General features: G+C 44.0%; 2 protein-coding genes across 2 annotated transcripts; both read left to right on the top strand.

Annotated features, from left to right (window-relative positions):
- Positions 1–1,113: 1,113 nt before the first annotated feature.
- LOC127294305 (uncharacterized) lies at positions 1,114–3,150 on the top strand. The gene is made up of 3 exons (XM_051324089.2): positions 1,114–1,485; positions 2,521–2,631; positions 2,736–3,150. Exons 1-3 carry the CDS (start codon positions 1,267–1,269, stop codon positions 3,012–3,014), a joined length of 609 nt encoding a protein of 202 aa, XP_051180049.2. The 5' UTR covers positions 1,114–1,266; the 3' UTR covers positions 3,015–3,150.
- Positions 3,151–11,235: 8,085 nt separating this feature from the next.
- LOC139839177 (uncharacterized) lies at positions 11,236–14,872 on the top strand. Its single transcript, XM_071829225.1, has 11 exons — positions 11,236–11,336; positions 11,452–11,935; positions 12,036–12,191; positions 12,286–12,513; positions 12,596–13,154; positions 13,233–13,453; positions 13,538–13,738; positions 13,836–13,964; positions 14,044–14,156; positions 14,238–14,313; positions 14,867–14,872. The coding sequence occupies exons 1-11, from the start codon at positions 11,236–11,238 to the stop codon at positions 14,870–14,872; spliced, it is 2,274 nt and encodes a 757-aa protein (XP_071685326.1).

Genomic DNA, 14,872 nt, shown 5'->3' with positions numbered 1-14,872 from the left:
CAATAACTGTGGATCCAGTTAGTGTGGCGGTGTATTGGTGATGGCTAGTACTCTTCCCAATCGTGCTACGACATACTCATTCAAGGATTGATTGTATCGACATCATGGAAGATGATCTGGAAGACATGGGTTGGCTGCTTGCCATGACATGTGAGCGGCTTGTGCGACGTGGTTTGCCACACTCGTCGAGATGCCCTCGTGTGACCAGCCGGAGCAGACTAAGGCGCATAACCATACCGGGTGCCCATTCTCACGAACGATTTGGCATTAGGTGATGTCATGGATTTGATCTACCTCAGTCCCTCCCATTGTGGAGGGTAACATCGTGGAATGGTGGTCGATGATGCTGCGATTCACCCCTCGGTAGTTGCCTAAGGAAGCTCATCGTTGGTTATGGTCACGGCTTGGTGGATTTGAAAGCATCGGAATGCGACCGTCTTCGACGCCGCTCGCCCCTTGGTGCCCCTTGCTGATTGGCAATATTAAAGCGGAAACGAGATCATGGTCAAAAGCTAGAGCCATGGGGCTTCACTGCCTTCTCCCTTAGACTATTTTTTTTAGGTTGAGTTATTTTGCGGGTATCCCATTTCTCAAGCACACCCTAGAATTGGTAATAGCCATCTCCTTCTAGTTAGTTCATGGTTACCTCGTGGTATATTTTGTCGATTACGGCTTTGAGCAAAACGTGAGAGACATTTGCGTGAATTTTATGCGAAAAAGAACTAGTACGTCACACCAGCAAGAACACAAGATGGTGAGGTGTGAGCAGTGTCCAAACGCATCATGTCTTTGCACGACACTGCGATCGATGTCCGGGGAAAAGGCACACCCAGCAGCAGCAGCAGGTGAAGGTGTGTAAGTGCGGTTCTGCTCCGGTGCTCCCCCCCTGGCGAAAAGTGGAATGGTCAAAACACATCAACGGTTCTGATCGTGCGATACCTGTTCGGATTCAGGGTTAATTTCGTAATTTGACGTTTCTGACAGATACGTATAGGGCCCGTACAAGCCCGTATGGCCCGCGACTGTTCTGTACGTATTCGGTCTACCGTCGTGTACGTGGCGAAGTCACGTGCGTGTACCGAAGAGGAAGGGACGTATAAAACCTTCGTCGGCTGCTCCGCCTCCCTCGCCCCACCATTTCCCCCCCAAATCAGGTACGGAGAAAACCCTCTCCCTCGGCCACTTCGTCTTCTCCACTCCGTCTCCAGTGCCAGTTCTCTTCTCCAATCCCTTCTTCTCCGCGCATTTCCGTCGAATCGGAGGCCGATGGAGGGTAGCAGCTCCACTGCGCGGGCGTCCGCCGCTACCTTGGTCAAGAACACCGGCGTGGCGGAGGCAGATGTGGTGCCGGGTGGATGGAGCCGTCGTGGTGCGGCCGCGTCGGGCGGAGGCTTGGTGCTGACGGTGGCGGATGAGCAGGAGCACGGACTCGGCGGCGAGATCGTGCCGGATCTGAATGTGCAGCCAATGGCGGAAGACCCTCTGGTATGTGCTATCCTCTCAACTCCTCAGCTTATTTGCCCTTATTTGATGGTGATTAGGGTTAGATCAAACCGAAGAACAGACGAATCATATATGAATTGTGATAAGGGCTTGATTACTGTGGACCAAATGGATCTAGCAGATTGTCCTATGGTTTGTGTATGTTGGCAAGGGTTTTTTTTAATCTGGTTTGACATCCGTGTGCATTCGTAGTTAAGGGGGATTTTATTGTCATGTGACCCCAATTTATATACCCTGTGCACAATTTATCTGGTTTGATTACCGCGTGCACAATTTATTTGTTAGTAGTATCATCAATTGTTTGGTACAGAGCTTCATTAGTAAGTTTTTATTACATGATTGCATAATTGCTTTAGGATTCACATTGATTTCTAAATCTATGGTAATGTTGTTGTGCTCCAGGAGTGTTATCTTGCTATGATGGCAACAACATTGACATAATAATTTGTTCCCTGCATTTATTTTGTAAAAAATATTATGCAGTCACAGGTTATGTTCAATTTTATCAATTAGTATATATACATGATTGTACACAAACATATGGGAAAATATGTAGTTACTATAATTGTACATCACCACAGTATGAATAATAGCATGTGTATCTATTATTTGAAAAGGTATGATTTGGCAGGACCTCCACTTATGGGTGTTAGAAGCTAAAAACCCCTAAATGCTGCTTAGTTAACATCTTATGGTGATAATTATTGCTTATTATTATGGTACTGCTGCTCCAGGGCATTCCTCTATAGAATCTGGACTCTATTTCCTCTATGAAATTTATTATTATGAGCAACATTATGGTAAGGTGAAACATAATATTGACTATGATTACTCTATGATATTAAGATCAGTATTAATGATAGGTTGACAGAATTATGTTTCACCTTAACATAGTAGGAGAAATATAATGTTACTGGCCTGTTATTGTAATGATTGCAATAAGGATTTGTAGTATATGTGTTATGCTGGTATGATTGCAATTTAGATTGACATAATAATCTGTATATATTCCATCAGCTTGGTGAGACCTCCTCTGTCCGCAAGAGGAAGTTTGAGGAGTTTGATGACTCGGAGGACTCTGGCCACTCCTACATTTCCAGCGAGGTCGAGTCCGGGGACGCCGTGTCGGTAAGAGAGCATTCTCAATATTGATTGTGCATGGTTGACAAGTTTATTGAACTCATTGCTGTACAATAGTTGTGACATATGATTGTGACATTGTTGTTTTGCAGTACAACTCAGATGCTTCATCTGATAATGAAGTCAGCAAGTACAATGTGCTGTCATATGAGAAGAAGGTGGAGGAGAAGATCTGGGCTGAGGGAATCAGTGCTTACATGAAACCTGATGGGAGGTACTACTGCAAGTTCCATCCCTCCAAGCAGGTTCCTAGGGATGGTATGCGTGAAGGACTTGTTAGCCATGTGAAGGAGGTGCACCCGAAGGATCTCCGCGACAAGGCGAACCATGCTGCCCTGAGGAAAGTACTGGAGTACTATGGTCAGGATTGACTGAATGCCTGAAAAAGTTAGTGAAGAAGTACATCATCAGTAGATATGATGATGTTAAGTAATGTATGTTATTAAGAACTGCTAGTTTATGTGTGCACCTTCTGTTATGGTGCGGTAACTATGTATGGACTTGCTAGGCATGTGAACTTTAGCTATGGTAGCTATGTATGCACTGTACTGTGCTAGATGGTATGTAGCACACTGTGTTTGCTTTTGCTGGTTCTTCACTTTGTTATAAGATAAGTGAAGTTATGGATGGCTACAAAGTATTGTCAGCCTTTTTATCTACCATCCATGTTCTGTTGGAAAAATGGTAGTCCATAAATATTATCTTGTTTGCAAGGAAATGGTAATTCTAAAATTTTGCTTGTTTGAAAATTTGATAGTTCAGTAATATTGAGTTATGTACCAATTTGATCTCTGTCATAATGTATTCAATAGTTTAAAAAACATAGTAGATAAGTTACATGAATGAATAGCAAGCCGCTATGTGATGAGAATAGCAACCACCAATGTCATGAGAATAAAACAGAGTAGCAATTTCATATGTTATTTGTATCTGATATTTCATATGTGAATTTAAAAAATCGAATTTGTAAAAAGTTCATATACAGAAAAAGTACAAAAGATGCATTGAAGGTTGGCAGATCAACCCAACCTTGTATGTTTTCATTAATTTGTTTTCGAATTGTCCTTTATCAAAATATATACTTGAAAGTATACTGATTGAAATAAAATGGTAAAGTTTATTTTTAATTTTTTTAATAATAATTGATATTACATACATGGGAGCCTATAAAAAATTGAGGGGATTTAGAGATGGTCGAAAAAATCACTTGCTCTACGACGGACCGTTTGGTATAACTTTAGCCCCATTTTTTAAGCAAGTGATTTTTTCGACCTCCTCCAAATCACCTCAAAATTTATAGACATGGTATGTAACAGAATCAATCATGGAATGTGAAGATATTTTTCATTTTTAGATATTCTGGAATAACTAGTGGATGCTCCATGGTTGGGAGGTGCCGATACTAGGGTTTTAGGGTCAAAATGTGTCTACCATGGCCTAAAAAATACCCAACCACCTTGGGTGGGGCCAATATTTGGCACACATGTGCATGGTGGTGTGCCCCACCCTTTTTGGCTTGGTGTTTCTAGGTTGGTTTTTACATTCATGGTGATCCCATGGTTGGGAGGTGCCGATACTAGGGTTTTAGGGTCAAAATGGGTCTACCATGGCCTAAAACATACCAAACCACCTTGGATGGGGCCAATATTTGGCACACTTGTGCATGGTGGTGTGCCCCACCCTTTTTTAATTTCTCTTTGTAGGTTGTTTTTTGCATTCATGGTGATCCCATGGTTGGGAGGTGCCGATACTAGGGTTTTAGGGTCAAAATGGTCTACCATGGCCTAAAACATACCCAACCACCTTGGATGGGGCCAATATTTGGCACACTTGTGCATGGTGGTGTGCCCCACCCTTTTTGGATTGCTCTTTGTAGGTTGGTTTTTGCATTCATGGTGATCCCATGGTTGGGAGGTGCCGATACTAGGGTTTTAGGGTCAAAATGGGTCTACCATGGCCTAAAACATACCAAACCACCTTGGATGGGGCCAATATTTGGCACACTTGTGCATGGTGGTGTGCCCCACCCTTTTTGGATTGCTCTTTGTAGGTTGGTTTTTTCATTCATGGTGATCCCATGGTTGGGAGGTGCCGATACAAGGGTTTTAGTGTCAAAATGGGTCTACCATGGCCTAAAACATACCCAACCACCTTGGATGGGGCCAATATTTGGCACACTTGTGCATGGTGGTGTGCCCCACCCTTTTTTAATTTCTCTTTGTAGGTTGGTTTTTTCATTCATGGTGATCCCATGGTTGGGAGGTGCCGATACTAGGGTTTTAGGGTCAAAATGGGTCTACCATGGCCTAAAACATACCAAACCACCTTGGATGGGGCCAATATTTGGCACACTTGTGCATGGTGGTGTGCCCCACCCTTTTTTAATTTCTCTTTGTAGGTTGGTTTTTGCATTCATGGTGATCCCATGGTTGGGAGGTGCCGATACAAGGGTTTTAGGGTCAAAATGGGTCTACCATGGCCTAAAACATACCAAACCACCTTGGATGGGGCCAATATTTGGCACACTTGTGCATGGTGGTGTGCCCCACCCTTTTTTAATTGCTCTTTGTAGGTTGGTTTTTTCATTCATGGTGATCCCATGGTTGGGAGGTGCCGATACAAGGGTTTTAGGGTCAAAATGGGTCTACCATGGCCTAAAACATACCAAACCACCTTGGATGGGGCCAATATTTGGCACACTTGTGCATGGTGGTGTGCCCCACCCTTTTTTAATTTCTCTTTGTAGGTTGGTTTTTGCATTCATGGTGATCCCATGGTTGGGAGGTGCCGATACTAGGGTTTTAGGGTCAAAATGGGTCTACCATGGCCTAAAACATACCAAACCACCTTGGATGGGGCCAATATTTGGCACACTTGTGCATGGTGGTGTGCCCCACCCTTTTTTAATTGCTCTTTGTAGGTTGGTTTTTTCATTCATGGTGATCCCATGGTTGGGAGGTGCCGATACAAGGGTTTTAGTGTCAAAATGGGTCTACCATGGCCTAAAACATACCCAACCACCTTGGATGGGGCCAATATTTGGCACACTTGTGCATGGTGGTGTGCCCCACCCTTTTTGGATTGCTCTTTGTAGGTTGGTTTTTTCATTCATGGTGATCCCATGGTTGGGAGGTGCCGATACAAGGGTTTTAGTGTCAAATTGGGTCTACCATGGCCTAAAACATATCAAACCACCTTGGATGGGGCCAATATTTGGCACACTTGTGCATGGTGGTGTGCCCCACCCTTTTTTAATTGCTCTTTGTAGGTTGGTTTTTTCATTCATGGTGATCCCATGGTTGGGAGGTGCCGATACAAGGGTTTTAGTGTCAAAATGGGTCTACCATGGCCTAAAACATACCCAACCACCTTGGATGGGGCCAATATTTGGCACACTTGTGCATGGTGGTGTGCCCCACCCTTTTTGGATTGCTCTTTGTAGGTTGGTTTTTTCATTCATGGTGATCCCATGGTTGGGAGGTGCCGATACAAGGGTTTTAGTGTCAAATTGGGTCTACCATGGCCTAAAACATATCAAACCACCTTGGATGGGGCCAATATTTGGCACACTTGTGCATGGTGGTGTGCCCCACCCTTTTTTAATTGCTCTTTGTAGGTTGGTTTTTTCATTCATGGTGATCCCATGGTTGGGAGGTGCCGATACAAGGGTTTTAGTGTCAAAATGGGTCTACCATGGCCTAAAACATACCCAACCACCTTGGATGGGGCCAATATTTGGCACACTTGTGCATGGTGGTGTGCCCCACCCTTTTTGGATTGCTCTTTGTAGGTTGGTTTTTTCATTCATGGTGATCCCATGGTTGGGAGGTGCCGATACAAGGGTTTTAGTGTCAAATTGGGTCTACCATGGCCTAAAACATATCAAACCACCTTGGATGGGGCCAATATTTGGCACACTTGTGCATGGTGGTGTGCCCCACCCTTTTTTAATTGCTCTTTGTAGGTTGGTTTTTTCATTCATGGTGATCCCATGGTTGGGAGGTGCCGATACAAGGGTTTTAGTGTCAAAATGGGTCTACCATGGCCTAAAACATACCCAACCACCTTGGATGGGGCCAATATTTGGCACACTTGTGCATGGTGGTGTGCCCCACCCTTTTTGGATTGCTCTTTGTAGGTTGGTTTTTTCATTCATGGTGATCCCATGGTTGGGAGGTGCCGATACAAGGGTTTTAGGGTCAAAATGGGTCTACCATGGCCTAAAACATACCAAACCACCTTGGATGGGGCCAATATTTGGCACACTTGTGCATGGTGGTGTGCCCCACCCTAGTTAACTTGCTCTTTGTAGGTTGGTTTTTTCATTCATGGTGATCCCATGGTTGGGAGGTGCCGATACAAGGGTTTTAGGGTCAAAATGGGTCTACCATGGCCTAAAACATACCAAACCACCTTGGATGGGGCCAATATTTGGCACACTTGTGCATGGTGGTGTGCCCCACCCTTTTTTAATTGCTCTTTGTAGGTTGGTTTTTTCATTCATGGTGATCCCATGGTTGGGAGGTGCCGATACAAGGGTTTTAGGGTCAAATTGGGTCTACCATGGCCTAAAACATACCAAACCACCTTGGATGGGGCCAATATTTGGCACACTTGTGCATGGTGGTGTGCCCCACCCTTTTTTAATTTCTCTTTGTAGGTTGGTTTTTGCATTCATGGTGATCCCATGGTTGGGAGGTGCCGATACTAGGGTTTTAGGGTCAAAATGGGTCTACCATGGCCTAAAACATACCAAACCACCTTGGATGGGGCCAATATTTGGCACACTTGTGCATGGTGGTGTGCCCCACCCTTTTTTAATTGCTCTTTGTAGGTTGGTTTTTTCATTCATGGTGATCCCATGGTTGGGAGGTGCCGATACAAGGGTTTTAGTGTCAAATTGGGTCTACCATGGCCTAAAACATATCAAACCACCTTGGATGGGGCCAATATTTGGCACACTTGTGCATGGTGGTGTGCCCCACCCTTTTTTAATTGCTCTTTGTAGGTTGGTTTTTTCATTCATGGTGATCCCATGGTTGGGAGGTGCCGATACAAGGGTTTTAGTGTCAAAATGGGTCTACCATGGCCTAAAACATACCCAACCACCTTGGATGGGGCCAATATTTGGCACACTTGTGCATGGTGGTGTGCCCCACCCTTTTTTAATTGCTCTTTGTAGGTTGGTTTTTTCATTCATGGTGATCCCATGGTTGGGAGGTGCCGATACAAGGGTTTTAGGGTCAAAATGGGTCTACCATGGCCTAAAACATACCCAACCACCTTGGATGGGGCCAATATTTGGCACACTTGTGCATGGTGGTGTGCCCCACCCTTTTTGGATTGCTCTTTGTAGGTTGGTTTTTGCATTCATGGTGATCCCATGGTTGGGAGGTGCCGATACTAGGGTTTTAGGGTCAAAATGGGTCTACCATGGCCTAAAACATACCAAACCACCTTGGATGGGGCCAATATTTGGCACACTTGTGCATGGTGGTGTGCCCCACCCTTTTTAATTGCTCTTTGTAGGTTGGTTTTCATTCATGGTGATCCCATGGTTGGGAGGTGCCGATACAAGGGTTTTAGTGTCAAAATGGGTCTACCATGGCCTAAAACATACCCAACCACCTTGGATGGGGCCAATATTTGGCACACTTGTGCATGGTGGTGTGCCCCACCCTTTTTGGATTGCTCTTTGTAGGTTGGTTTTTTCATTCATGGTGATCCCATGGTTGGGAGGTGCCGATACTAGGGTTTTAGTGTCAAATTGGGTCTACCATGGCCTAAAACATATCAAACCACCTTGGATGGGGCCAATATTTGGCACACTTGTGCATGGTGGTGTGCCCCACCCTTTTTTAATTGCTCTTTGTAGGTTGGTTTTTTCATTCATGGTGATCCCATGGTTGGGAGGTGCCGATACAAGGGTTTTAGTGTCAAAATGGGTCTACCATGGCCTAAAACATACCCAACCACCTTGGATGGGGCCAATATTTGGCACACTTGTGCATGGTGGTGTGCCCCACCCTTTTTGGATTGCTCTTTGTAGGTTGTATTAATCATTCATGGTGATCCCATGGTTGGGAGGTGCCGATACAAGGGTTTTAGTGTCAAATTGGGTCTACCATGGCCTAAAACATATCAAACCACCTTGGATGGGGCCAATATTTGGCACACTTGTGCATGGTGGTGTGCCCCACCCTTTTTTAATTGCTCTTTGTAGGTTGGTTTTTTCATTCATGGTGATCCCATGGTTGGGAGGTGCCGATACAAGGGTTTTAGGGTCAAAATGGGTCTACCATGGCCTAAAACATACCCAACCACCTTGGATGGGGCCAATATTTGGCACACTTGTGCATGGTGGTGTGCCCCACCCTTTTTGGATTGCTCTTTGTAGGTTGGTTTTTTCATTCATGGTGATCCCATGGTTGGGAGGTGCCGATACTAGGGTTTTAGTGTCAAATTGGGTCTACCATGGCCTAAAACATACCCAACCACCTTGGATGGGGCCAATATTTGGCACACTTGTGCATGGTGGTGTGCCCCACCCTTTTTTAATTGCTCTTTGTAGGTTGGTTTTTTCATTCATGGTGATCCCATGGTTGGGAGGTGCCGATACAAGGGTTTTAGTGTCAAATTGGGTCTACCATGGCCTAAAACATACCCAACCACCTTGGATGGGGCCAATATTTGGCACACTTGTGCATGGTGGTGTGCCCCACCCTTTTTGGATTGCTCTTTGTAGGTTGGTTTTTTCATTCATGGTGATCCCATGGTTGGGAGGTGCCGATACAAGGGTTTTAGTGTCAAATTGGGTCTACCATGGCCTAAAACATATCAAACCACCTTGGATGGGGCCAATATTTGGCACACTTGTGCATGGTGGTGTGCCCCACCCTTTTTTAATTGCTCTTTGTAGGTTGGTTTTTTCATTCATGGTGATCCCATGGTTGGGAGGTGCCGATACAAGGGTTTTAGTGTCAAAATGGGTCTACCATGGCCTAAAACATACCCAACCACCTTGGATGGGGCCAATATTTGGCACACTTGTGCATGGTGGTGTGCCCCACCCTTTTTGGATTGCTCTTTGTAGGTTGGTTTTTGCATTCATGGTGATCCCATGGTTGGGAGGTGCCGATACTAGGGTTTTAGTGTCAAAATGGGTCTACCATGGCCTAAAACATACCAAACCACCTTGGATGGGGCCAATATTTGGCACACTTGTGCATGGTGGTCTGCCCCACCCTTTTTGGATTGCTCTTTGTAGGTTGGTTTTTGCATTCATGGTGATCCCATGGTTGGGAGGTGCCGATACTAGGGTTTTAGGGTCAAAATGGGTCTACCATGGCCTAAAACATACCAAACCACCTTGGATGGGGCCAATATTTGGCACACTTGTGCATGGTGGTCTGCCCCACCCTTTTTGGATTGCTCTTTGTAGGTTGGTTTTTTCATTCATGGTGATCCCATGGTTGGGAGGTGCCGATACTAGGGTTTTAGGGTCAAAATGGGTCAAAATGGTGATCCCATCCAAGGTAAAACATATTTTATTAATGTTGTCCATATTTACATATCAACATTGTTCATGATAAGTATAGACTATAATTTTGTTGTTTAATTTCGTTGGCCCAACATGGACCAACCAAAATGCCATATGCAACAATAATGAAAGTGAAAAAATGTTATTAAAAAAAGGCACAACCCGAAACGGCGGATGGAAACGCACCATTAGGATCTTCACGCGCGCCACGATCTTATCGTGCATGGTTTGCGCATGGCATGTTCCGGAAATGACGGACGACGTGGTCGGCCTATAAAAAGGTGTTCGTGCTGCCGTCATTGAGATCGTGCAAACCCTAGCTACAGCCGCCGCCACCGCCACCGCCACCGCCACCGCCCGCGCAGTCGCCCTCTCTATTCTTCTCGCCTCCTCCGTCTCCAAGGCTCTCATCCCCGCCACCGCCGCCATCTGCAAGGCACCCTCACCTGAGACCGCCGTACCCAGGAATCTTCTCCACGCCAGGCCCAACACCGTCACCTAGATCTCATCGGAGACAGACCAAGACGGTTCCAACACTGCCTCGTCAAGTAAGTACACATCAAGACCTTCGTATCTACATCGTATGAAGCAACTAAAATTTGTATAGTTTAGAGTCGCCGCTCCTCTAGAGTCGCCGCTCCTCTAGAGTCGCCGTGTGTCTTCATATTTGCAGTTGTTAGAATAATTTTCTTAAGTGTTGAATCTGATTAGGACTTGGAGTTGTTGTGCTGGTTGTGTGCATGCATGTGCACACCTGTAGTCAATTCGTTTAGGTTAAGTAAAACTTTAACGTGACTTCATGCCCGAATACGTCGGATCCAGTCGATCCTTTGTCAGCAGTTTTCCTATATATGCATCGCTCTTGTAGCATGAAAATAATGTCATCCCACGCATCGTATGTAAAATCATGTTGTATTCAAGTCTCCCTCTTGCACATTTAATTTAGTTTTTTGTACGTGACATATTACTTTCGTAATATAGTGTTTTTCCTTGATAGAATGGACGAGCTTAGGGGTGAAGTTTGCTGCAACATCGAAAAATGGTGTAGGCTCATGGCCCGTCTTACCGTGGATCAACGTGCTAGACTAGCTCTAACTAATTTAAGAAGTATGATGATGATTCCTTCTGTGAAGATGCGTACAATATTGATCAGGTACACCTTCTCACATGTATATTACGTAATATTTCATCACGTGTTCATATGTCATTTGTAATTCGTGGATTATTTTTGCATATTACTTATTGATTCATCTTCATTTTTGTTCCAGGTTCATGCTTGATGTTTTTGACCCTGCCACTGGTACATTCGAAATAGGAGAGAACAATGGCGTGGTGTCTCTTGGTTTTGTTGATGTTGAGTGTCTCCTTGGTCTGGTTAATGAAGGATTTTCTGCTGGGGAAATACTTACTGAGGAAGGTGAAGACGTGAAGCATCGCATCCCACCACAGTTCATAAGCAAATCAACCGGTAACATCGTTATCGACGAATTAATTGACGACATCATTAAAAGTAAACTTGCCGATGATGACTTCCTGAGGAGGGTAGTGCTAGTGCTTCTGGGAACAGTACTTGCTCCTATGGCGACGAAGATTGTCCCACACAAGTTCTATGCACTGGTAGAAGATGTGAACCGAATCTCAAAAATCAATTGGAATGCATTCACTCTTAGGGTTCTGTTGGATAGCATTAGGCTGGTAAGAAAAGGTAGACAAATCCGTCAGTGGCCAAAAGGGAACTTAGGAATGTTGCAGGTATGTATGGTCTTATGTCGGAGTGTTGTGCATACTACATCTCACTGCATTTTTCACGTATAGATAATTAATTTACTCTCCTTTGTTTACATGCATGCAGTACTTGTACTGGGAAAAATGTCAGCCGCTAGAAGGCGACTGTGCATTTAATCCTAAACTGTCCATGCGCCCTCTAATGAGGAACTGGAATGAAGCAGCTGCCACGCGGAGAGACAATTTTGACTATGAGAATGGTCGAGGTCGTGGTAACGTGAAGGTACTAATTTCAGTGTTACGAATAGGCACACTTAATTTTGTAAATAATCAATTCAAAACTGTAGTACTTAACTCTTGCATTATATAACGTGCAGATTGATGAAAATATCACTGAAGAGTATCGGATGATGGAGCCAGTTGTGCCAGATCCTGTGGCTGCTCATCAGAATAACGCCAAGCCCGCGAGTGCTGTTCCAAAAAAGAAACAGGCTCCAAAACCCATTGATAACGGTCAGACGGAAATTCTGATAAATCGTTTAACGGGTTACCTAGATGCACAATTGCAGAAGATGTTGGCTACCATCCCTGCCTTATGTGCTCAGGTGAAACGCCTAATTGTTGTGTCATTTTCTTTTGTTATTGAAAATGCAATCGTTCATGAACTTATATATTTTTGTGTTGCAGAGAACATTGGAGATGTTTAATAAGGAAGGCGTGACTTACAAACCAGCAGCCGCACCGGTTTCCGGTAACATGGAGGACCAGGAAGATGTCAACTCTTTCCGGAACGGCCCTCGTGATAAAAAAGAGTTCATGTACAAGGAAGAGAGCGATTCAGCAGGAGGTGGAGATTCTATTCGTATCATTGACATGAACCTGGCTGATGAAGTTGATAAATTGGAAAAAAAATTAAAGGAGCCTGCTAAGAATGGTACTACCAAGAATGCAAATGATGCTATGCGCACACCTGACAAGGCTGGTGGACTGAATGGTACTCCAGCAGGAAAGCCATTTGGCGATGTTGGTAGCACACCGGATAATCCGTTCATCATTGAAAATGCTGATCCGGTGACATCAGATTCAGAAATTGATCTCGACGCAGTAAGTATTAGCAAGTTCTTATCTAAATCAAAGGAAGATGAGTTGGCTGGGAAGAGGAAGCGAACAATTCCCAAAAAATTTCAATCTCCCTATGCTCTAGACAGACGCTCCAAGCGTCAAGTCCGTGGTTCATCCACAAAAGGTAGTTTATTTGTCCCATTATTTTTAATATTCTCTATAAGAAATGTTGTATTTGCTAATCATTTTCATATGCATGCAGCTCTGAATTTCGATGATAAATCTGGAGCAGATAAAAATGCAAAACCGGATGCATCATGCGATTTGACGGCTGAACTTGTAGACGCAGCTATAGTCTTCCTCGAGCTTGCATCTCGCTCAGACCAGCACAAAAAAAAGAATGTTTACCGGAGTGCCAGGGGCGATGAAGTTAACGCTGAGCGGCTACGTGTTGTTCTCGACGAAAAATGGTTGTCCGATGATGTAAGTGTGTAGAACACATCTATTCCATACATTTAATATTTACATGTATGTTATTAACATATAATGTCATTATGTTATTCGCAGGTCATTGATGGTTACATTGGGCATTTGAACCTCCGTGTTGGGGATGATCGCTTCTTGTGTCCAGCATGGAGATCAAAATATCTAGTAGACCGGGCAATTGCCGGAGACAAACCCAAAGAATCCAGCAAGAACATGGATAGCGCGATGGTAAGATCTGGCGCGGTTGGTAGAGTGTTGACGGAATACACCGTCCGTGACAAGGTACGTAATATATGATTGTTATAAAATATTGTAGTACTCTGCTAATAAACTTGCCGAATGACATCTCATTTTTTTCATATGTTCTAATTTTTTGCAGGTTTATTTTCCACTCAACATTGGCAATACACACTGGACGACCGTTGTCATGCACACACCAAAGCAAGAATTCCAAGTTCTCGACTCGCTTTATCCTCTAGAGTTTACGTTGGAGACTGTTGAGGCACTTGTAAGTGAAAAACAAATTGTCCACATTACTTCTAACACACTGAATTGCGCAAATTAGCATAACTGTTATCTCTCTACAGCGGCGCCAAATTGCAGATGACATGCAAGTGGCCAACGAAGTCACGAGTGGAAATCATCCCGACGTTTCAAAGTGGCCGATATTAGAGTACGACATGCCGCAGCAACATGACGGGTGAGTTAATGTTACACCAATTTAAGTTTATGATCAATACATGAGAGGATTAACGTTATCGAGATTTTGCATTTACAACAGGAACTCTTGTGGATTGTTTGTGATGGAATGCATGGAGCATTGGGATGGGGACCGGATGACTGCAGAGATTTCACAGGTTTGTTAAAAATCGTCTGTATGTACACCCTTGGATTAACAAAAATGTGTTACATCTAACCCATATTTCGTAATATTGTTTAGATCAAAATTAATGGAAGGCGAAGACGAATTGTCGCTGAAATGATGTTATCACCTTCGAACACGTTAGAGATGGTGAAAGAGAGAATTCGGTCCGTCGCTTCCAGGATCAACAAGAAGACATAGAAAATGGAAGATAAAAGTTTGAGTGGTTAGGTTTTAGTCCCGAAGAAGGTTTCCTGACCATGAATAGCTTTTTTCCTTCTATCAACTATGTTATGTTGTCAAGTGACCATGAATACTTTTTCGTTTTGTTCAAGACATATGGCTATCCTATTATTTTGTTTGCTTAATCATATATTCTTGTTTCTTGTTTTATTGAGGTGCACATACAGACACACACGTACATATTTTTTGATCATGATTTCTTGATGATTTTTCAGTTGCACACAAACACTGAAAGTAACATTTAAGCTACATACACAAACACAGTGTACCAAGTCGGTATCATTTTCGTTGTGCGATTTTTTCAGGTGTAG

Source organism: Lolium perenne, chromosome 4 (genome assembly GCF_019359855.2).
Source record: "Lolium perenne isolate Kyuss_39 chromosome 4, Kyuss_2.0, whole genome shotgun sequence".
NCBI lineage: Eukaryota > Viridiplantae > Streptophyta > Magnoliopsida > Poales > Poaceae > Lolium > Lolium perenne.
Note: the sequence above shows the minus strand (reverse complement) of the source record. Positions and strands in the feature narration are given on the sequence as shown.